The sequence below is a fragment of the Coturnix japonica genome, chromosome 15 (assembly GCF_001577835.2).
Source record: "Coturnix japonica isolate 7356 chromosome 15, Coturnix japonica 2.1, whole genome shotgun sequence".
NCBI classification, from domain to species: Eukaryota; Metazoa; Chordata; class Aves; order Galliformes; family Phasianidae; genus Coturnix; species Coturnix japonica.
In genome coordinates this window covers 2,205,072-2,227,315 of record NC_029530.1, presented here as the reverse complement: position 1 = coordinate 2,227,315, position 22,244 = coordinate 2,205,072, and the positions used below count along the sequence as shown (strand labels likewise).

At 45.4% G+C, this 22,244-nt stretch overlaps 1 protein-coding gene across 3 annotated transcripts in view; it reads left to right on the top strand.

The window, feature by feature from the left end:
- Positions 1-392: 392 nt before the first annotated feature.
- ULK1 (unc-51 like autophagy activating kinase 1) overlaps positions 393-22,244 on the top strand; it is a 66,906-nt gene continuing 45,054 nt past the window's right edge. For 2 of the 3 annotated variants that reach the window (XM_015877646.2, XM_015877644.2), the window contains exons 1-7: positions 394-1,180; positions 1,625-1,717; positions 1,809-1,850; positions 11,412-11,444; positions 12,212-12,248; positions 18,440-18,613; positions 20,263-20,336. In XM_015877646.2, the coding sequence (XP_015733132.1) occupies positions 1,091-1,180; positions 1,625-1,717; positions 1,809-1,850; positions 11,412-11,444; positions 12,212-12,248; positions 18,440-18,613; positions 20,263-20,336 (543 nt within the window). In that variant the 5' untranslated portion in view covers positions 394-1,090. Of the gene's footprint in view, positions 1,181-1,624; positions 1,718-1,808; positions 1,851-11,411; positions 11,445-12,211; positions 12,249-18,439; positions 18,614-20,262; positions 20,337-22,244 lie in introns of all 3 variants that reach the window. The other variant, XM_015877645.1, reaches the window with a different exon arrangement.

Below are 22,244 nucleotides of genomic sequence, written 5' to 3'. Positions count from 1 at the left end.
GAGAAGGTTGTCAGGGTGACTCATTGCAGCCTTTCAATAGCCTAAGGAACTTACTCCCAGGAGGGGAGTAACTCTTGGAAAGGCGCTGACAATAGCAGACATGGGGAAACGGTTTTTAAGTTAAAAGAGGGAAGATTTAAGTTGGATTAGGCGGGAAGTTCTTTACGTAGGAAGTGGTTTAGGTCGCTGGGAGCAGGCTGCCCAGGGAGGTTGTGGATGCCCCGTCCTTGGAGGTGTTCAAGACCAGGTTGGACGGGGCCATGGGTAACCTGATCTATGGGGTCGCTATGGGTTTCTTTGAGGCACTATGGGTCTCAATGGGGTCTCTATGGGTCTCATTGCCGGCGGTGCCTTTAAATGTTCAGGCTGCGGCCCCCAGCGCCTCAGGTGGCCGCCGTGCTGTGCCGTGATCCCCCGCTGTCTCACACCGCGCCTGCGCGGCCACGGTCGGGGCCGGTGTTCCGCTCCCGTTGGTGCCGTTCGTTCCACACAGCTTTGTCCGAACAGACCCCGAGGGGCTGCGGGAGAATCGGGGTGACCCCGACCCGCTGGATACGAGGGGTGGTGGGCTCAGCTGGCCTTAAGGTGGATCGGTGTTGTTTAAGGTGGACTCGGCGTTAAGGTGGATCGCGTTTAAGGTGGACTCGCCGCCAAGCCGCGCCTGTGGGGCGGGCAGGGCCGGGCTTCGGCATGGGGAGAAGCTTCTGAAGCTGCCGACGGAGGAGCAGAGCCGGCCGAACTGAGGAGGAGATGGGGGAGGCCCGCTGCTGAGAGCCAACTTCTCCCCACCTCCAACGATGAGCAGCTCGCAGCCCCGCAGACAGAAGCGGCCCATGGACGGAGGCGAGGCGGGGGAGCGGAGCCAGATGCCGAGCTGCCGAGGGGCTGACAGGAGAGCGGCTTTCCCCCTCCAACGAGTCTCCAGCTCCTGACTGCTCATAGGGAGGGAGGTGGGGGGGGGGAGGCCGTTCCGTCGCCTTTTGACTGGGAGAGATTGAATTTTACACAAGGGATCTCCTCCATCACCGCTAACAGCGTCGTTTCCCGGCCCCGAAGTTGTCCCGGCCTCGGTCCCCCCGCCCGCAGCGCCATGGAGACGGTGGGGAAGTTTGAGTTCAGCAGGAAGGACTTAATCGGACACGGAGCCTTCGCCGTGGTTTTTAAAGGCAGGCACAAAGAGGTGAGCCGGCCATAAAGCTCAGTTTTACTGTGTTTTTTTTTCCTCATCTGGCTCTTACCAGGCTCCGGGTTGTGGCTAAACGGGGCCCGCTTTGTCCTCGCCTCCTTCCCGACACGGTTCTGCCTCTCACCGGGTGGAAAGGAGCTCGTTGGAAAGCCAGCTTGCTGCGGGCCTGCCAGCGTTAGGGCTTGGGATAAGCCGTGGTTCCCACAGTGTTTATTTCTAGTGGTTAAATAAGGGGATAATCATCAACAAAACCCCAAACCTCGGGTTTTTCTTCTTGTGCTGGTGCAGCTCGGGACAAAGCAAGTCTGAACATGTGTTGGGGTACAGAGCGAGGCCTTTGGTGCTGCAGGACACCTTCAGCAGTGCCAGCACTGCTCACCTAGCATATACTAAGGGGGAAACGGGCTCTGAATTACACATGCACTTTTCCACTTTCAGAAACCTGAGCTGGAAGTAGCTGTGAAATGCATTAACAAGAAGAACCTGGCAAAATCACAGACTCTGCTGGGCAAGGAAATTAAAATACTTAAGGTAAAGGCCGACGGAGCTGTTTTCTTCACTCTTTGTTACCTCTGCCCTTTGTTGCTTTGAGCTTATTGTGTTTGTTTAATATTTTTTCTAGGAACTGAAGCATGAAAACATTGTTGCCTTGTACGACTTCCAGGTAAGAACATTCAATTCCAGCAAAGCATTTGAGATATGGGACGGGTTGAGCGGAGTTTTTAGTGTTTTGTTTTTGGAACAGATGTTTGTAATTAACTATAGGTGTTGTGGGGAAAGGGGCCTTCCCTCAGCTTAGGGGCAGCTCTGTTGTTGTCTATGGGCTGCTATGGAGGCTGAAACTCGTGCAGCAGGGAGTTGGGGTGGGGACTCCGGTTCTTGGGATGCTTATGCAGCAAAACTCAATGTGTGGTAAAGGTGCTGGGACCTCTTCAGTTCTCAGAACATTACAAACAAGACTGGCAGGAGTTGCTTTGGGTTCTTTTGCCTTTTATTTTTCTTTCTCTGCTCTGAAAGTCCCATTTTTTTCCCAGGCACTGTAGAAATAACGTGGCTATGACTTTGTAGCATATGATTGCCCTCCGTTCCTCAGGGTTTCCATCAGCGTTTTTCTGCCGTCCTTGTGGCCATCACTAAGTGTTCAAACACTGCGGCAGGCGTTTTTAGCTGGCTGTGGTTTCCCGCAGCTGCTTTTCCCCTCAAAAACCAGCTCTTTCTAAAGGACTTTACAACCCGATTGCTGCACTCACTGTTCCCGTAGCGTTCTGTGAACCTTCCCCGTGGCTCAGCAGGGTTTTATTTCTCTGATATTAGCGATGCTTTAAGGAAAACTGCAGGATCTGAGAGTGATGCGGTGTGTGGGAACAGCCTGCGGGATGCGGCCCAGTCTCGAATCCCGGCCTGGTGTCACGAGGCCGCTGTTTGTTGACATTCCTTCCTATTGGCTATGGTGGCTTTGCGTGGAGCACAGCGTGACACCAGCCATGCCTGCTGGGTGTTGTAGTCCCCCAGCTCTGAGGCCTGTAGGCTTGGGGGGGCGTCCTGGAAAACGAAAGAACAGGGGGGGAAGGAGGCAAGGGGAAGAAGGGGAAGAAGGAAGGGTGGAAGCCCCCAACCCCGAAGCCCGGAAGCCTTGGGGGGGGAGTTCCTGGAAAACGAAGGACATGGTGGTGATGAGGGCAGGTAGAAGGGGGGAGGGTTGGGGTGTTCCAGCAGGAGGACAGGACGCTGGGAACAGGATCGCTTCTTGGAAGTGCTCTCTGGGTCAGAGGACACCTGTTTGCTGCCCCAATCGGGCAAGGAGCTGGGGCGGCCCTGAGCTCGGTTACAGGCTGGGGTTATGTTGGCTGCCAGCACCGTGGTGCATTCCTCTATGGCCTGGCTGACTTGGATTCTAGGGCAGAATGAGGTGATGGAGGCTGTGTTGGGGGGATGTGGCACTCCATGGTGTGAGATTACCTCTGGTGCCACGAGCAGACCCAGCCAGTCTGCACAGCTGGGGTGAAATGCCCTCACAGTCTCGTGCGGGTTGGAAGGGACCTTAGAGATCATCGAGTCCAACCCCCGGGATTCAAGCTTCCTGTGTAGCAGAGCGGCACTTCTACCACTTGTGCCAAATGCCCTGCTCAGCCTTGCTCTGTGTGTGGGAGAATATTACCTGCAGAGGTAATAGTGCAGTGCTGCAGAGGTTTGGCTCCTGCCCGCCTTGCCTTCCTTTGTGGGAAAGACTATTGCTTATTCATCTTCATTCACAGCTGCTTCGTTCATAGATGCACATATGTTTACCCTTGGAAATGTCATTGTGGCAGTTACCAGCTCTTCCCTGTAGGTTTTCTAAAGCTGTGGAGTTTTATCCTATTACAACATCGAAGAGCAAAAAGGAAAAAAATAGCTACTGTGAACCTTACTGTTGCTCTGTAGCTTTGTATGTCATTGTGTTTTGTCTTCTTTTTCTCTACACATCGTCTCAGCAGTGACTTTAACATTTATTCTCATCTTCCTTGCACACAAGGAAATGGTTGCCAAACCCACAGCGGCTGTAAGTCAGCGATTGCACCCAGCGATGCTTTCGTTTGCGTTTTCCTAGTTACAAGTTAATGCTAAGAAGGCCTCGTACAAATCAAGATTTTTTGATATAATGCCAGATTTGCATCAGACAAGCACTTGCAGAGCTGATATTTAATACTGGCAGCAGCTCATGCCACTGCACACTTATTTTATTCTTCAATTTGTGGAAAAATCTTCATGTTCCTCCTTTGTTCATAAATACTGACAAAGGCCTATGACACAGTATCACAAAATAAGGCATGTACAAGGGATAAATGAGGACTGGTGAATGTTTCATGCACAGCAGTGCAGTGTCTGGACTTTTATAGATCCCCTTGCCAGAGTCCTAGGAGCAGCACCATTATGTGAGAGCAGCTCACAAAATGAAATATGCATGTTTCCATTATTACGTGCTCACATATTAATGAGAGATGCTACGAGTAGTTGAGGAGCCTGAAGAGAGAACTCCTGCTCAAGAAAAGGATATAAAACATTTTGTTGTCTTTAAGAGCGCTCTGTATTTAGAGGCTGTGCAGAGTTGTGCTGTGGGTGTTTCCTAGGCACAGGAGGTGTTTGGCATAAAGTGAAAACCAGATTCCTCTCTGTGCAGGGTGTGTTAGTCACTACTGAACAGCTGCTCACTCCTCAACTGGTTTGCAGAGGTTGGGATTTTCCAGGCTGAGTGCAGTAATGCAGAGACATCTGGAGAGCAGGAGTCTTATTGCTTTTTGAAGAGAGCCCATGAGTCCTTGTTCCTTAAGGTGGAAATTAATGACAACAAGGATACAAACAGCTATTTCTGCTGTACAAGATCTTGATTTGGAACAAGTTTCTTAAAGAATAGACTTAATGGTCATAACTAATCCTTTGGATGTTCAACAGCATTTTTCCTATATGAAATGGGAAGAGGGACCGCTTTCCTGAGATATGTGCAATGATCTGAGCTTCCTAAGGCAGCTCAGCTATGACTGTTTATGTTGGTATTGCTTTTTAATTAATTCTTTATTTTGGTGAGTCTGGTTGTAGAAAAGTAGCTGTTAATATCACCCAGGACGTGACGCTGCTGAGTTTCTAACTCAGCCTTGGTTACCTGAGGGTCTGCTTTCCATAGTTCTATGTGGAGTTGGCACACTCATCAGTGAGGGATGAGCTCAGAGAAATGCTGCAATCACTCGTGCAATAGACTCACCAAAAACGTGTGTGCTGGGGTGACTGTATCACCTGGAGCACCTGCTGAGGAGTCAGGGACCAGGGAATTCTTGCAGTGCACTTTTTCTCGTGCACATGGATTCAGGCATGGGATGGAATGAAACATTCCTTGGCTGAATGACTAGTTACTGTGGGCTGCTCTTTGGGGCCAAGCTCTACAAGGCTTTTTCCATTGCTGCTTTCTATAAAATCCCTATAATCAATAGGATCCTGGCTGTTGTGACTGTGATATTTTATTCTCTGCTTCATTATCCTTTTCTGATGCTGCCTTTAGATGCCAGTTCACTTCCTGTGTCCCCTGGCACTGCTCACTGAGCAGCAGTGTCCTTTGGTGTGCCCTCCAGCACTGCTTGCTCCTGCTGCAGTGCTTTGCTGATCTGCACGATGCCAGATGAATCATTGGTGCTGCAGTGACACACCTTCCCCACCACCCCTTGTGCCACCTCATGTGGGATCTGCTGTTCTTTGGGCATTACTCCTTGGGTGCCGTGTCTCAGGAGACAAAGCTCTGCTGTGACACCGGGGATGACTAAGGAGGTACTACTCCGTGTTGGGGAGATCATACCCCTGAGGTCAGGCAGGCTGCCTGGTTAAATCCTGCTTTAATTCCATCCCTGAGTGAGGCTGGCATGTTGCCTTGTGAGTGGTTGTGCAGCACAGGCTCCCCCGCATGCTGCCAAGCAATCCTCCTCCTGTTTGTGTGTGGTGTGTCTGCTGTCCTGCTCTGTCAGCATCCTCGCATCTGCTGGGGGGTGTTACTCTCACTGTAGACTGAGCCTGCCTTAATTTAGAGCTAGAAGGGGGAAAGGATGGAAAACCCATCTGCTGCCAGTAGCCCTGTAGGATGTTGAAGAGTTTTAGTGAATCAAAATGCCTATGTTTATGGCAAGCAGAGTGCTTGATGGTCTAGAACTTTGTTTTATGTTGACTTCACTAGCTGAGTACTACACTGCGCAGGTGACAGAAACATCTAGCAAATGTTGACCACTAAATATAGACCTGAGGGGAGTCATTGGGCTTTTTTTAGAGGGAGTGGTTTTGCTGCATTTCTGAAGTAATGATCCCTGTTTTACTCATCCTGTATGTAAAGCACATCGCTGCGTTCCTCTCACGTGATCAGGATGTCATGGGAGAGCCAGCAACCTGAAAGGTTAATAGCCTTTAGAGCTCCCGTGGAAGGCAGCATTACTCAGACTATGGTGATGGATTAAGGAATGTTTCCCAAGAGTAATTGGAAACTGGTAGGCTGCTGTGTTTGCAGTTTGGCAGCGAGGCTCTGGTAGCAGCTGAGGTGCTATTCATGCAGCTCTTCCTTAAGCTTCACCAGTGTTTCCTTTAGGAAAATTTCCTCTGGTTGAGTCCTTGTGATGGCTGAACACGTTGGGTTGGAATGGGTGAAGCAAGGTGGTGGAAATTTGGAAGATGGATGGGAAGAAGTGTCTCTTAAGTATGTGGACAGCAAGAATGCCCCTGAGTGGTGGCTGAGCAGGGCTGAACTCAGTCTATCTGCCAACAGATAACTTCAGAGCTTCTTTTGTGCTGAGCATATTGCAAAGAGGTGCTTTAATGGTGTGAATGTCTCCTGCTTTATGGTGTGCAGGCCTTAAATGCCACCACAAATGTGAAGGGAGGTTCTCAAAATGCTGAGGCTGTTTTGGGGGGAGGGCTGAGAGAAACGAACTCAATTCTGCATCACTGGTTGCTTAGGGCAAAAATATTCTGTCTGGCTGCAGGAACACCTGGCTTGTCTCCTAGCATCAGAATAATGGGAGGAATTAGGTCAGCAGAGCTGGCTGGCATAGTAAAGTCAACCAGACTGTATGTTTCAATTGCAGGGAATGAAAGAAGCTGAATTTCAAGCCTTTAGAGATCTGACTTAGCAAAGTGTGTTACATGGCCAGGCCAGGAGAGGCCTAGCAGCACTCTGGGTACACCTTGGTGGCCAGCAGTGCTGCACGGTGAGGCTGTGTAAGGCAGAGCTGCAATGTGCCACTCCAGAGTTTTAAGGCATATCTTTTGTTTCCTTTGTGAATGCTTTGTAATGTCGCTGCAGGCAGAGCTAACAGTTAGGTAACTTTCTAATGGAGGCTTTTTCGTTTGTGTGACTGATAGGTATTTTCAGTTTAACTGGCAATTGTAGCCAGTGTGTTAAAACGTACTCCATTTTCTTCCCTTTTGAAATATTGCTGCAGGTTAAAGCCCTGTTTCTCTGGCTTCTGGTAACTGGATGTATTTCCTATTAAATTAAGACTGTTTTCTGAAAGAAAAGCCAGACTTTCTCTTTACGTTCCCTCTTATAGTGCTGTGAGTGTACGTCTGCTTTCCTAAATGGGTGTGAAAAGGAAGCCAGCAAGGGCCAGCTAGTCATGCAGCAGCCATATGAAAAACAGAAATCCAGCGGGGGATGGGCCTCTGGTTTCTACAGTTGCATTAAAAAAAAAGAAAAAATCTCCTTCAGGGTATCAGATTAAGCATTTATGGGATTTGCTATTAAAAAAATCCAAGCTGTTCCCATCTCTATTAGTAGAACTGAGCTCACTGATTCTAAAATCAAACTTCCAGGCTGAGTGGCTTTGCTTGGGCCTGACCCTCACTTGGTAGGTATGTCTCGGTGCGTTGGTCTCCAGCTGAAGCCTTTAAGTCTTTAATTTGCTGTGGTGCATACCTCTGGTCTCACCTCGAAGCTCTGCATCTTGTTGAACTTACCACTTCTCTCTGCTCTTATGACATTAATCCTTGGTTTGGTTTCTGTGGTTAACGTGAGATGCAGCTTGCAGCTTTGCCTTGCTGTGCTGTTTGTTCTGCAGAGGCCTGGCGTGCCCCTGAAGGAGCCGTGCTTTTCTATTGGGGCTCTGCAAGTGCTGCTCTCATGTCATTCAGTGAGTGCTTTGCTTGGCAGCCCTTGGTTCAGGGCCTGCAATGATCCTGTGTGGCAGGCTGCTGCTCAGTGGGGCCACGGCTTGCAGGTTGAGATGGATGAGCTGGAGCCCACCTTTGTGAAAGGGTGTGGTGGAGTTCCTTCAAATCTCAAAGGCTGAGCTGTCTTATAGCTGTCCTGCTGTTTCTATTAGCTGCCTGGCAAAAAGACATGATGCTGCCCTGTTCATTTTTAGGTGTCACGTAGTCAGGACTTTAGGACTGTTGCCAGGGGATTTGATTGTATGGGAAGTATTTTTCTTCCATTCCTGAAGCTCATGCAGAACTAGATATCTTCTAGTTAATAACCTGCTCTGAAGTGTGAGCTGTCCTTGAGCATCTCTTCTGTTTCATAAGAGAAAATAGCATAGCACCTGGAATGGTAGGTAGGCTCTGAGTTATTTTTCCTCCTTTGTTGTGGGCTCAAGAGGAATATGAATGTCTTCTACCTTTTTGTTTCAGATGCCTTTTGCTAAGGGTGAGCACTGGTAGGTGCTCCCATAATTCAGATTAACGTTGCTATTGTCTCTTATCTTGCTTCCGTTCAAATAACTACGTCAAGAGATAATCCTTGCATAGCATGAAGGTTTTCCTTTCCTCCTCAGAGGTTACCTTGGTCAAGGCAAGTTTTGATCTGAATTGAAATTGTACTTCTAAGGTTTTGCTGTTGACTTTTTTTCCTCCCTTGAGAACTGCAGGTTCTGCCTGCTGTGCCCACCTGGTTTGGGAGCCACTGCCACAGCAGAAAGCTTTTCCAGGTGCCTCTGGCCTAGTAGGTGGTGTCTGCAAAGCTGAATTCTGTTTGTTACAGCTGATGTTCGTGACTCAGTGCTGCATTCAGACGAGGGATGAATAGAGCTCCGCTGCCAAAAGAGGCTTCGTGAGAACCTGGAGGACGCAGCGTGCCTCTGTGCTGAGGTTCTGCTGCAGCAAGTGGGGGAAGTGGCATTTAAAACAAACACAAACCCTTCTATGTTAAGCTTAGCTTTCAGTTGGTGTCAACTTTATCTTCCACTGCCAGGTTAACCCTGTGTTTTGTGTTTCTGTTCGGCTGGTACAACTGGTGAGGTCTAACCCTGTTGACAAAGGTCTGAGGCGATTATCTTTGCTTGGCAGCTGCTGCAGGTGCTGAGATGCGGCATTAGACAGTGCATGGTGGTGATCTTATTGGAGGTACAAAGCAGGAGCTGATGGGTGAAAATACAGCTCTGCTGGGAGGGTTTGGGGGTATTGTGTAATTAAACTATTTTTCCCTTCCTGAATGTCTTTCTAAATCTGGTAGCGGGTTAGGAGCTGGGGTAGAGCGCAGGGGAGGATTTCTCTGCGTTTCCTCTTGCAGCCTTTTTAAGCTGTGGCAGGAGGATGACTAAGTGTGGGTACACCCAGATGTTTCCCTTTGGACACACCTAAAGAACAGACTTTCCAAGAAGAGGATCATGCCACCTTCCAATGTGGGTGGAGAGAAAATATAAAGGGAGACGGGACTGCTGGGCCTCAGCATCACTAACTTCATCCCGCGCAGTGCCTCAGTGGGGCATCTGAACAAATGCTGTCCCCGGGCGATTTCTGCTGTGTTGCTAAATGAAGTTTCTTTATTTCTTTGTCCTCCGTCAGCAGATGTGTGTTATTTGTAGACAGTAGAGCCTGTTGCCTGTTTTTACACTCAATTAAAATTGTAACTTCATTGCTGGGGCCTCCGCTGAAAGAACTGCAAGTCAGGCAGTGATCCAGACTGATTAATTATCAGCTTGATGTCTTTGGCAGAGGCCTTTAGTGTTGTTGTGGAGTGCAGTCTGTGTACTGCTGGAGCGCTGTGACGGAGAGAAGCCAGGGGGTCATTTCTGTGCAGGTCTGTGGGCAAGTGGCAGGGCTGGCCTTGGCTGCAGGGCTGGCACATGGCAGTAAGAGTCCAGAGTAATTGTCTGCAGCACTTGTTGGACATAAGCCTCTGCAGAAATAGAACAAACTGTGATGTCGTTCTTGTTACTGGTGTGGAAATGAGTCGTGCTTTTGTTTTGATGCTTTTCAGAGAGACTGGTAGCCTGCAAAGTTTGACTCATAGTGGTTTGTTTTTATTTAATCCTTGTTCTCCTAATGAACAGATCAAAAGTACTGTGAAGGATTAAAAAAGGGAAAGGAATAGTTTCTGCTGCTGAATCAGCTTAAGAGAAGTCTATCAGCCCATTTGAGAAACCAGAGACCTCTTTCCATGCTTGTTTCCTTTGTTAGCCACCACAAGCTACTGGCTGAAGGCTTGTCCCAAGCGTGACTTTGTTTCTAGGGCCATTCCTGAATAAATGTTTAGTTTCTGTGGTAAAATTCCTACGGATCTGAGTCTTGAAAGGCTGAAGTTGCAAATATGGAAGTTGTCACATCCCTGCTATAGGCAGACAATGGGTACTGAAGACAAATTTGGTGAGGCTCGTATTCTGCATAATCAGCAAGGAACGCTCCCTAATAAGACTGGGATGGGCAGAGGGTGCTGTTGCCAGCAGATGGTTGGGGAGTTACCTCCTCTCTCTTGATTCCTGCTTGGCAGTGCCTTATCTCCTCACCCTGTGCAGTGAGATGAACCCAGTGCAGTCACTGTTGCTAGGAAGGTTGACCAGAGCATCTCCCTTGCCTGCCTGGGTCCTTATTTAACCCCGTCACTGTACACGCTGGTGACTAAAAATCAATGACTTGCTTTATGATGTGTTAGCAGTCTTTAAATAAAGCACAGAGGGAGAATAACCAAGCTATGCAGTGCATGCTAGTTGTTAGCTAATAATGTAGAAGATACTAGTATTAACTTCTGAACTTAGCATATGTAAGCTCTATTGCCTATTCATTTTCTAAAGAGGTAATAATATATTAGGCTTCACTGAGCCTTGCTGGCACTGTATGAATTAATGGGTTAGAGGTGCTGCTGAGCTGTAGTGTCTACAGCCTGTTCAGCAAGAAGTGTCTATGAAAAGTACAGTTGTGGTACGAGGAACTGCTTGCAACTGCACACACTGACTTGGAAACTTGCTGTGAGCCTGGATGCCCAGCTCAGGGAGCTGAAAGACACAATGTCCCTCAGAAACCTTGGCCATCTGCTCTTCCCATTAAGCACCTTTCCTGCATGGGGATTGAAACGCAGGTCCCCAGCATGCATTGCTCTTATCTTTTTGTTCCAGACGAGGGCTGCTCATGTGGGCATAGCTGCTATAAAGGTCTGTGTTAAATGTGGAAATGATTAAGGCTCTAAGATAACAGCATGCCAGCATCTGCATTGTGTTTGGGTGTTAATCCCAGTAGCCGGAAAGGAACGTTAAGACCCAAACCATAATATAGGAGATCTGCTTTGTTAACAGGTGTATGCTCAGGAAAGAATAATGTGCTTAAACTGGGGAGTACATCAAGTGCTTGATGCTTAGAAAGGAAGTGACCCTTCAGCAATCAACATGTAACAAAATTCCTCCAGTATCTGTTACTTAGAGAGCATTTCACCTGTTTGAATCCAAACAGAACTGCTGTAAGACATGTAAGTATTTTGATGCATAAATCTTTCCATTTTCTCTTTCCCCAGGAGGTGGCAAATTCTGTCTACTTGGTTATGGAGGTGAGTGTCTTTTGTTGTTGTTGTTTCTTTTTTAATTCAGTGTGAATTAAGCAGAGCAGTTTATCGAATGTGAGGTGCTTTCTGCTTAGCATCACATGTGGTACTTTTGCTAATCTAATCTGCAGCTGCATACCTCTGAGGACTGGAGTGGTGTGGGCAAAGATAGCAGTCAGTGGGGTATTTCATATTGCTGTTGTCAGAAGGTCATGCTAGTACAGGTTTAATCAGTTGGATCCCTCATTTCCAGGGCCAAGTAGGTGGTACTGAGTAGTAGTAAGCACTTCAGAGATGTGTAGAAAGAAAACTGTGCACACAAAATAGCTGCAGAGCTTTTGCATATTTTCTTCCCTCTTCAATCTTCCCTCTAAGGTCTTGCTGACTTTCCCTAATAATATGGAGCACGTTGTGGAGAGTTTCAGTTTTCAGCTATGGCTGCTCCTGAATTTTCCTTAGCCAGCTTGCTGGTGTTCTTTCAAGTGATGACCTGTCTGTTCTATTTTGGTGTTGCCTTTCTCTTTGTGCATGTACACAGATGTATACACATGCACACCAAAGCTAATTAAAGCTGGTTTATCATTATGCAGTGTAGCATGTAGGGGAAATGTGACACAAAGGGAGCCTATTGGAAAAGCTTTTTTCCACCACTTAATGAAAACTTATTTTGATGTGTATGTGATTATTTATTACCTGTGATCCCAGTCAGGTCTACTGAACTTAAAACCTTCTGATTTTCTTCACATTAACTGAGCTTTCTGTTTTCCTTCTAGTACTGCAACGGTGGTGACCTGGCAGACTACCTTCACAGTAAGTAGAACAACATGGAGCGTGTCTGGTGTATTCAGAAGGAAACACTGACTGAGAATCCATGGCAGTAAAAGCTAGTGTTGTAGCCTTTCCTATGTAGGTCGGTAGTGACTGAAGGATGTGGATTTTAAGGCTGCTGTAAGTAAAATGGGTATCTGCTGACTTAAAAGGTTGGGCACGTTTTCACCCTGCTGGAGATGTGGTTGGCCTTTTTCTTGGTCAATGCAAAAAAGCTATTCTCACTGAGGTCTTGCATCTCTATAGAGCTGGATTAAAACAGGATCCCAAGAATATATTCAGTTTTCTTCAATATCTTCCTTAGAAATATCCCCACATGTAGGACAGAGCGCATTCCTTATTTCACAGTATATTGAAGCTGGCTGTGGCATAGCTGGTAGTGTTGTGGGGTGATGAAATCTTCAAGCTTCAGGATCTCTGAGGTAATATAGACGAGTATCTGTGACTGCTGTCTCAAAGAACCTGTTGGTGAAACTGAAGTGTGTCTTTGCCATTAAACTGAACAAAGCGTGCTTTCCACATTATCCGATTGTACTGCAGAGACCTGAGCCTTGCAAGTTATTTTACAGTGCAGCCCTCTGCAGAGATGCTGCATGCTGCTGTATATGAAAATCAGTTTGTACCTGAATACCTCATAGGGTGACCTCATGAATTCTTTGAACAGTAGGAGAATAACATGTTTAAAAAGTTGCTTACTTCTCTGCTGGTCTGTGAGGCTTTTCATATTTTAAATTAGCTTTCTTGTTTTTTGCGTGCTAACTAAAAGATTGCTAAATAGGAGGAAATAACTTTAATCTCATTTCTTGTGTAGCTCTGGATTATAGTTAAACAAAGTTTTGTTCATTGTTAAAATTTAAAGCTATTCAGCTGGATAATCCTTCAGGCTGCTTATTTGAGGTACACGATGCTGGGAAATGGCAGAAATTGAAGGATTAAAAGCTAAATTTACATTTGTCCTACAGCAAGTGTTGGTATCCTCACAGTGATTATTTCGGGCTTGGTGCTGGTATGGTGCACACTCTGTTCATGCAGGGTAATGAAATGTTTGTCTGTGGATTTCAGATTTTCAGAGAGTATTGGTACTTAAGGCAAATGAAGAAATGTTCTGCTTTTCTTGTGTTTTCTTAGTTTAAAATGCGGGTAAGATAGAAGTGACAGTAATTTATGTTTTTTTAGTCTGGGTTTAGTATTCTTTTTTTATGTAGGTGATGGTGTTTTGCATTTGTTGGGTATTGCTATGCTTCGAAAGCAGCGTCTTTGGGATATTGTTATGAATACCAAGTGGAAATGGCTTTGTATTTGATACCTTCTTATTCAGTACAGGAGGTAAATGTAGACAATGCAGTGCTTTTCAAAGTAGCCAAACTTCAGTGTTGCCAGTGTTCTGGCAAGGCTTTAGCTTTTGGTCACATAAAGTGAACCTTGTTGATGTTAAAGCACTGAGTCGTACGTAGCTTTGTCAACAAGCATGCACAAGTTAGAGCACAGCTTCTTGCAGGGTGGTTTCTAAAAACATGGGTTTATGGAAGATCTTCATACTGCTGCTTTTATGTGTGCTGTATTTTTTTTCTTCCTCTGCCCAAAAAACTGAAGCATTCTGTATTATTAGTCAGGCTGTTAGCACAGCTTAGTTCCTCATTTATCAAATGTGAGTGCTCAGGGAACTGGTGGCTACTTTGAGAAGATGACAATGAATTATATTTGCAAAATACAACTGAGTTTTATACCAGTTTGCCTGGGATAAGGTTTGGTCCTTCTATACTTGAGTTAGTTTGGGTTTCTTTTAAAGTTTTTTTTACCACATCAACTGTGGTTGTCACTGGAAAACTGGAGGCTGTTTAATTTTATGGTAACTCTCTAACATCTGTGAACCAGTTGCCAGTAAAGAAGGAAAGCTGAGCAGGCACAGTTCTCCAGAAGGAGGTGGACAGTAGAAGTCAGCAGAAAGAGAGCGAGTTATTCTCATCACTAAAGCAGAAATCTGGGTTTCCTAGAGCCTAGATGCTAATCTCAGCTCTTCCATGCTGTGGCTTTTTCCATTCCAGCACCTGGAGAGGAATTATCCCAAGAAGGCACTCACTGATTTTTGATGATGGTTTTCTCCTGAAACGAAGCTCATCTTGGAAAATTCTTATTTATTCCAGAGTATTTCGCTGGATGAGCACAGGAGCTCAACTTTATTGAGCACTTATTGTGCTGCTTCAGTTATTTTGATAATTGCATGATCATATTTCACTGCAGCATCTACTTTCCCACTGACTCCTCAGACGATTTTGCTCTTAGTTCTTGCAGCACTTACGCAAGCAGCACATGCAAATCCCCTGGTTCTCATTGAATGAGATGCTTGTAAGCTTCCCAATCCATGCTGCCCTCTAATTACAAGCATTAGGCAATATGGTAATTCTGTGTTGAATCAAAAGGCACTCTAATTCTCCTTGTCTTTATAACTGGACGACGTGCATGAGTGCACGTTTTAATGCAGCACGCATTTGTGTTGGATTAAACTGTCAGCCTCACCTCTTTAGTACAAGCTAAGACTGTATGTGCTCTACTGAACAGAGCTACTGTGTTGTTTAATGATTTCTCTTCTGGTAGGTGTTGTTCAAATGAGATCTTCCATTTAAAGCCATCACAGGGTATGTTTTAAGTTTACAGCGGTGGAGTCACACTGACCATGCGCTGGGTGAGCAGAGCTGGGGGAGTTGTAAGATGGACCCTGGATAAATCTGCCTGGCCTCTAGGGCATAAGTGTGGCTGGATCAGGGCTCTGTCTGAGATACACCTGTAAGAGAAATTAGTTTTCCTGAATAACTTTTCCAAGATGGAAAATGTCACAGTCATTAAGTGTACTCCAGTGCATTATCCCTGGATCAGCTGCCAAGCAAGGCCTGTGTGCTACGGCTTGCCTGGCAGCCCCTTACTGGGTGGAACACTTCATCTCTGCACAGAGCTGCCCACAAACCACCTTTTTTAGGTGGTTTCATCCTTTTTTCTGTGCCTCAGGAGCTACCAGGCATGCAGGCCTTGCTCTGACCCGCAGTTGGTGTTTGTTCTGATCTACTGACCTGCGAAACGGCCTTTCCCAGGGCAGCGAGCAGAGTGCCTGTCACTGAAGTGGAGCCCATGAAAATAAACACAAGGATATTATTACTTCTCAGGAACAGCAAAGTGAGGCTTGTGAAACAGTTCTCTGCAAGAATGTGTTGCTGACCACAACACACGCAGTGCAGGCTCAGTATTTTTCCAGCAGTTTTCTGGTGAGGATGAGAAATTGCCCCTTATTTTTTAATTCTATTTTTGCAGGGGCAGAAGTGCAAGTTTTCCCATTTGAGGTGCAGAGGAGACAGTGGGTTGTTTTATTCTCCAGATCTAAATTAAATGAGTGTCCTATATATTCTCCCTGTGCTGCTGGTAGTTGTCTATAGATCTTTTGCAGACCAACGGGTAAATGTTCCTGGCTTTCAGAAATCTTTTTGGTGGAGAATGGCTAATGCTGCTTCTCCTGGTTGCTGTAGAACAAGGTGACCTGATGTGGAATTAAATCTGTTAGGCTGAAGTAAATGAGAAAGATGTCTGTAGGAAGAATGTGTCAAAATGAGTTATGGACAGTGCCCTGAAAAATCCACATGCTGCAAAGTGTGAAGGGACCAGGAGTTTGACCCTTCAAGCTTCCATTATGGGGTTTTGAATCCCTGGGCTTGAAGGTACAAGTGGGTATTCATATCTGCTGAATCCCCCAGTGTCTCCTGTCTCTGACAGTGACAGTTGCACTTATTTCTCTGTTCTTCAGTCAGAGATTGCTGCTGTCATTTGGTAGACTGATAGGCTGAGTATGAGATAAGGACCCGTGTTTTTGTGTGTTGTGATGTCTGTTAAGGCAGTGAGGTAAAGGCTATGCCTCTGTGCTCCCTGCCTAGCTTACCTTTTTCTGTTGCTGAGGACAGCTTCTTAATTTCACAGCCCTGCCTTGCAGCTCTACAAGTCTTGAGACTTCATGCTACCGAGCATCTAACAGAACTGTGTCCAGATTTGCTGTGCTGCAGTGTGGTGCCTTCTCTGTGTCACAGCACATGGACCGGAGGAATCTCTGCAGTCTTAAATGCCACGTGTATCAGGAGCCTGACAGTTTTATGGGGTTAAGAGCTTCAGACAGAACATCTATGAAGTGGAAAAGCTGAAGTTCTGTGGAGATTGGTAACTTAAAGGCCTTATTTTATTCAGATGAATATTTTTTCCTCGTCTTGGTTGAGAAATGATGGCCAATGTTGTGTTAGTCTTGTTACCACTAGTCTTGTTATGTAAAAGGGAAGATAATGCCTGCAGAGATGCAGCTTGCTGCTGGAGCTGCAGGTCAGGACAAAGCTCTAAACAAAGCAGCTTCTCTGCTGGAGGCGAAACATACATAGCCAGGAGTTCGTAATTGCCTGCTAACTTAATAACGTTAAGAACTGCCAAGTTCCACATTTTGCTTCTTGTCTGGGAGAAAATGAAACATCCTGTCCTTTCCTGGGCCTGAGCTGAGTTGGGCAGAAGTCTCTGGAACTCTCACTGTTCTGTGTAAGGGTGGTGATTTAACTGTTTCTGAATAGGTTTCCCAGTTGCAGCAGACTTGGGGAAGCCTTGTTAAAGAGCAGTCAGTGCTTTGTCCAGGAGGTTCAATTTGGTTTGGTAGACTTGTCTAAGCTGCCTCTTGCTATCTTTACAATCTCTTTAGAGAACCTCCCCTTATTGCTGAAGAGTTCTGTTTGGATTCCAGCTGAGTGCCAGCTCATGAGGGAGGAAGGCCCAGTGAGGGGAGAGAAACTCTATATACACGTGCTCTCCTGTCACATGTATGAGTCCAGGGTTGGCTGATAGCCGTGGTGACATTTCAGCTCTGCTTGTGCCTCTTTCCAGAGCAGCGAGCTTTGGGAGTGGTGGGAGTCTTTCTGTTCTAAATACTGTTTAACTTATCTATGTCCTTTGCTGTTTTCCCATGCACATATTTCAAAAGTTAGATTTTTAATTTCCTGTGTTGTGTTAAAGCTGCTTGCAACCTCATGTGTGTTTTCATAAGGATTCCTCCCTTCTAGCAGATGAAGTAGAGCAGCATTTTGAAGTTCCTGCCAGTTTGTTTTAAGGTCTTACTAGAGAGCAGCTGGAAAAACACTAATGCAGTCGCAAGTTATTTTCAGGGACCTTCTACAAAAGAAATTACTCTAAGTGGAGTGGTGCTTTCTTTAAGCCTGACTTGCTCGGTGACTGATAAGGAAGCAGGCTGGTAGCGCTGCTGGTCCTGTGGTTTGTTCAGCAGGCTGTTCCTGGCCTTGGCAAGAGTTTTATACCTGTGGCTCTTAGAATAACAACAGCTTGAGTTGCTTCAGTCTGATCAGAAGGTCCAGCTGAATATTATTTTAATTGCTCCAATGTTTCTTAGTTCTCACACCATGTTTTTTAGGAAGCCCTTAACTCAGGAGAGTGAAGTGCAGTGCTTCTGTATTTGCAGAATTTGATTCTTTTTAAAATATGCTTATAAATAGACTAGGGGCCAATTGCTTGGGGTACTTTCATTAGAATTAAGCATATTCCAAATACCTAACACTGGATTTGGATTGGAGTTATGGTATGTTTTAGTGGGTGGTGATGCACAAGGGATAGGCCTAGACTTAGGTTTCTATCCCAACACTACAGATACCTGGTAGCACAAATCTAATCCTGTCTGTGTTTCCAGGTTTAAACAAGCTCTCCTTGAAGCTATAACCTTAGGTATCTGATTGCTGTTGACCATAGCTCAAAGGTGACCCTCCCAGTCACCAGGCTGCAGGCCCTGTCTGGCTGGAAGCTTCAAGCTGGCTGGCAGCTCCTGCTGAGGGAAGCCCTGAACCTCATCAAATGTCATTTTTGGGCCCAGCTCACAAGCCAAATTCAGCATCAGTTGCTGACCTGAGTTCACCGTAACCGTTAAGCTCTCAGGGCTGAAAACAGCCTTGGCCACAGTATAAACTAGGAATGCAAAAAGTTTCTTTTAAAGCCTGCTTTAGTAATTCAGAAGTAGTGTGTGGAGAAAAAAGCCTTATGTGGAAGGAAAGAATGCCAAATTATGGTTAATTGCTATAGAGTGTCTACCCTCTGGGCTCTTCAGAGAACTACCACTGTAATTCTTTCATCTGTGGTTATTTTTTCCTCCTCTGTAGCTATGCGGACACTTAGTGAAGACACCATCAGGCTCTTTCTCCAGCAGATAGCAGGTGCAATGAAAATGCTGCACAGCAAAGGCATCATCCATCGGGATCTGAAACCACAGAATATCCTCCTCTCCTATGCTGGAGGCAGGAAATCAAATCCCAACAACATTCGCATAAAGATTGGTAAGACCCTGTTACAAGTGTCACCCTAACACCTCTCAAGGGAGTTTGGTTACAGATATGTGGCAAGCCTCAATTTCTTCTGGGAAATGTCTAGGAGGAAAAAAGGAATTTCCATGCTTTTTAATATGTCCTGATGTTTTATTACTTTCTGACTTAGTTTCTCTGCCAGAAATAGCCAAGCTCAGGTAACTTCAGCAAGTCTCCAATCAGCAGAGCTTGCTGTTCTGTCAGGACACAGATTAATGCAAAATAAACTGAGTGGGCCTTGCTCTGTTTCCAAGCTGAACAGAACCTCCCTTTGTGAAAAACAAACAAAAAATCAATACTGACCTGCCCTAATAGGTTTGTAATCTCCAGGCTTACCAAGCAAAGAGCAGCTGCAGTGATTTATATGCGTCTTTTATTTGAACTGAGGGTAAATGCTGGTGTCTCCAAGGCCTAAAACTTACTGCTCTTCTGGCTGGCTTTGCATCATAAAGGAAGTCAGGGGCATCTCAAAGCAGATGTTGCCACAGTCTGAAGTAGAGCCAGGCTTCTCGGCTGTGTCTTTAAGAAATTCACTTTCTGCCTTTTTGGTAAGGAAAGGTTTCTGAGTTGGCCTCTGAAACAAGTGCTGGCTGATATCGCCCACAAATATATTTCTATCTGTCAGGTCATGTTATTGCTCACAAACTGAAGCTGACACTGATTAAATACAACTATTTCTTGCTTGAACCCTGCAGTGTGGAGAAAGGGCTCTCATTTAGTAGAGAAATAGTGTTCAGTGGGAAAGTTGTGTGTGGTTTTGTTTTTGTTTTTTTTAATCTGCTGCCAATTTGGCTATGGCTGATGCATTTTGTGAAGTGCAGGATTACCTGGGAGGTGGAAGTGACTGGGAATCGTAGACACAGGAGGGCTCCATGGCTGCTCTTCAGCCTTCTTCCCACTTCCCTAAGAAACAAGTGGTCCAAGGAATAGCTAGCTATTCCAGTTAGCTGTTTATACTGTCACCTGTCACTGTGTCAGATATCTCCTGGCTTGAAATATCTAGTAACCTTGAGAGAGTCTCTAAATATCATATGATCAGATGCTGAGTAACCTGCAAATATAATGTGTTGGTATTCCTAGCCCCTGGCTATTCCATCTACCAGGTGAACTAATGGCTCAGCTTTTTCCCTTCTGAAAGAACAGCCTGTTTTTCAGTAGGACAGTTCAATAAATGTGGATGGTGGCAAGCAGTGGTTTCTCTTGGATGCTTGTTAACACTTTTCAATGGAGGGTAACTTTCAGTTCTGCAAATTGAAAGCTGAGACAGCAGCAGGTGAATTGGCAAGTGTGAACTGGCATGCCATCTCTGAAGTCAAGAAAATTCTAGCAGCAAACATTTTGGAATGCAGGCCAATAGATGCAGAAAGAAGTTATTTCTGGAAATTGTTGAGAATTTATTCTTTTAAGTACTTTAAGCAGCTTGTTTTTCCTTTTTCTAGTGTCTGCCTTGTGCAATGAGTATGTGGATGTTACTGCTCAGGGAGAGGTATTTGTCTTATGGTTCAGGTGGTATACTTTACCTGTTGTGAGGACTCACAGGAACTATAGGAATCAACAGTGAAGGTGCAGGTTCTATAGAACTGCTGTGTCTGATATTGATCCACCTCTGTTTCTTTTTGTAGCTGACTTTGGATTTGCCCGATACCTGCAGAATAATATGATGGCAGCAACTTTATGTGGTTCACCGATGTACATGGTAAGTGTGATTGCTTACAAGTTTTTCTGTACTGTTTTTGCTTCATCCTTCCCAGAAACGAAACTTCATTTTTGTTAGTCTTCCATCACCTAAAAGAGAATTTTTATTTACTTCTCTTTAAAAAAAAAAAAAAGCAAAAAAAACAAACATCTGTTAGACAGGGATACAGTTGTGGCTGCTGGTTGTGTCTGAAAACAGGTGTCTGTGTTGCCATCTAACTTTCAGGTGAGCTGTTTAAAAGTAAAACTGAACAAAACAGAATATTCATTTCTCTCTGCTCCCAAAGACTGCATCTCCTGGGGATGAGCAGAGCCTCTCTGCTGAAGGCACTGGGAAGTGAAATGTAATTCCTCTGCTACAAGCAAAGCAACAACAACAACGAGTAAGGGCCAGGATGATATTTCACACATCTGGCTGTATTTCAAGTGTTGCTTCCTTGTTGAAGAACCTCAATAAATCACTGCTTCAGCAGGCCTTTTTGAGGCTGTGGTTTCACAAGCCCACTGTCACTGAGTCTTGCAGTTGTTTTTGTGAAGGCTAGAATGTTGAAAGGAAGGTCCCAGTGTAATAGTAGTTTTGTGAAATTCTGTCTGTTCTTAGCTCTTCAGTCCTGCAAAATCCTCTCAGTCCAATGAACATATTTAGACACAGGTATTGCCTTTCTTGTTGACTTAACAGCGAAGTATGTTTTGTACTCAGGGTATTGTTGTACATGGAGTCAATCTGCTTCTGTTTGCAGTTTGTTTCATTTGCTCTCACTCACTACTCTACCCACTCTATGCACACAGATTCTTCCAACAAACCAACTACTTCAGTGGTTCAATGGTGGCTTCTTAGCTTGAGAAACAGATAAGTTTAAAAAAAAAAAAAAGGAAGTGATCCCTTCCACTTCCTTTGCATGTTTTAGTCTAGAACCAGGCTGTGAGGGGGTGATCTGTTGGTTGTGTTCATGGAAGCAGTCAGGAACTCAGTGTTGCACTAAGTCTGTGAAACTAAAAATGATAAAACAAGGCTAGAAATAAGAATGTCAAAACCAGCCATGTAATAGTTCTGGAGGCTGTGGGTGCCTGAGCTCAAAGCAAAAAGCTGTAATAGAGCAGATCAGGCTAAAGTTTTTAGAATTGCCCTGGGGACCATAGGCACGTTCTAATGCTTTTACGTCTGAACCCTTTAGGCAAAGAGTTAAGCTGGACTGTGCTGCACTGCACAGAAGTAGTGTGTTTGATAGCCTGTTCCACAGTACAAAGTCAAGCAAAACAGACTTCCTCTCTTTCTCTTTCTTTGAAGTCTGATGTTTATTTGAACTGTGCTATATGTGAAGATGATGTCATTTTTTTCCCCTAGGAGAGTTTCCTGAAATGTCTATTTTTAGGGATACTTTTTCTTGCTGAGTCTCCTATGAAAGTAAATCAAAGTGTCTGGCTTTAAGGCCTGGAAGAAATTACCAATGACCTTTTGCTATTTTGTATTTTTAATTTCAAGACCTCTGGACAGGGAATCTCAGAGTGTTTAATGTTGATTTCTAGTTACTGATAGGTTTGAGGGAAGTTCAGTAGGGAGGGTGAAACTGGGATTTAGGGGATATTTGAAGCTTGTCTCTATTGCTATTGTGGATCGCGTGCGTTAGCTCTGGGAACATCTGCAGGAAGACAAGCTTGTTCCCTCTTAGCCCATTGCTGCTGTTTTTGCTTTGCTGCTTTACTAAGAAAGGCATGTTAACCACACCACAGCAAGCTTTTGTGGCTGAATGCCGATATGATCCACGTCTCATGAGGCTTGAAAACCCCATCTGCAGTTCTTGTCCTCTGGCTTTGCTTGGTGTCATCCCTCCTTCCCTTGTTGACAGGAGCTTGTCTGTCCCTAACTTTCTCACTGCCACTTTTTTCCATTACACGTGGCCTTTGCTCC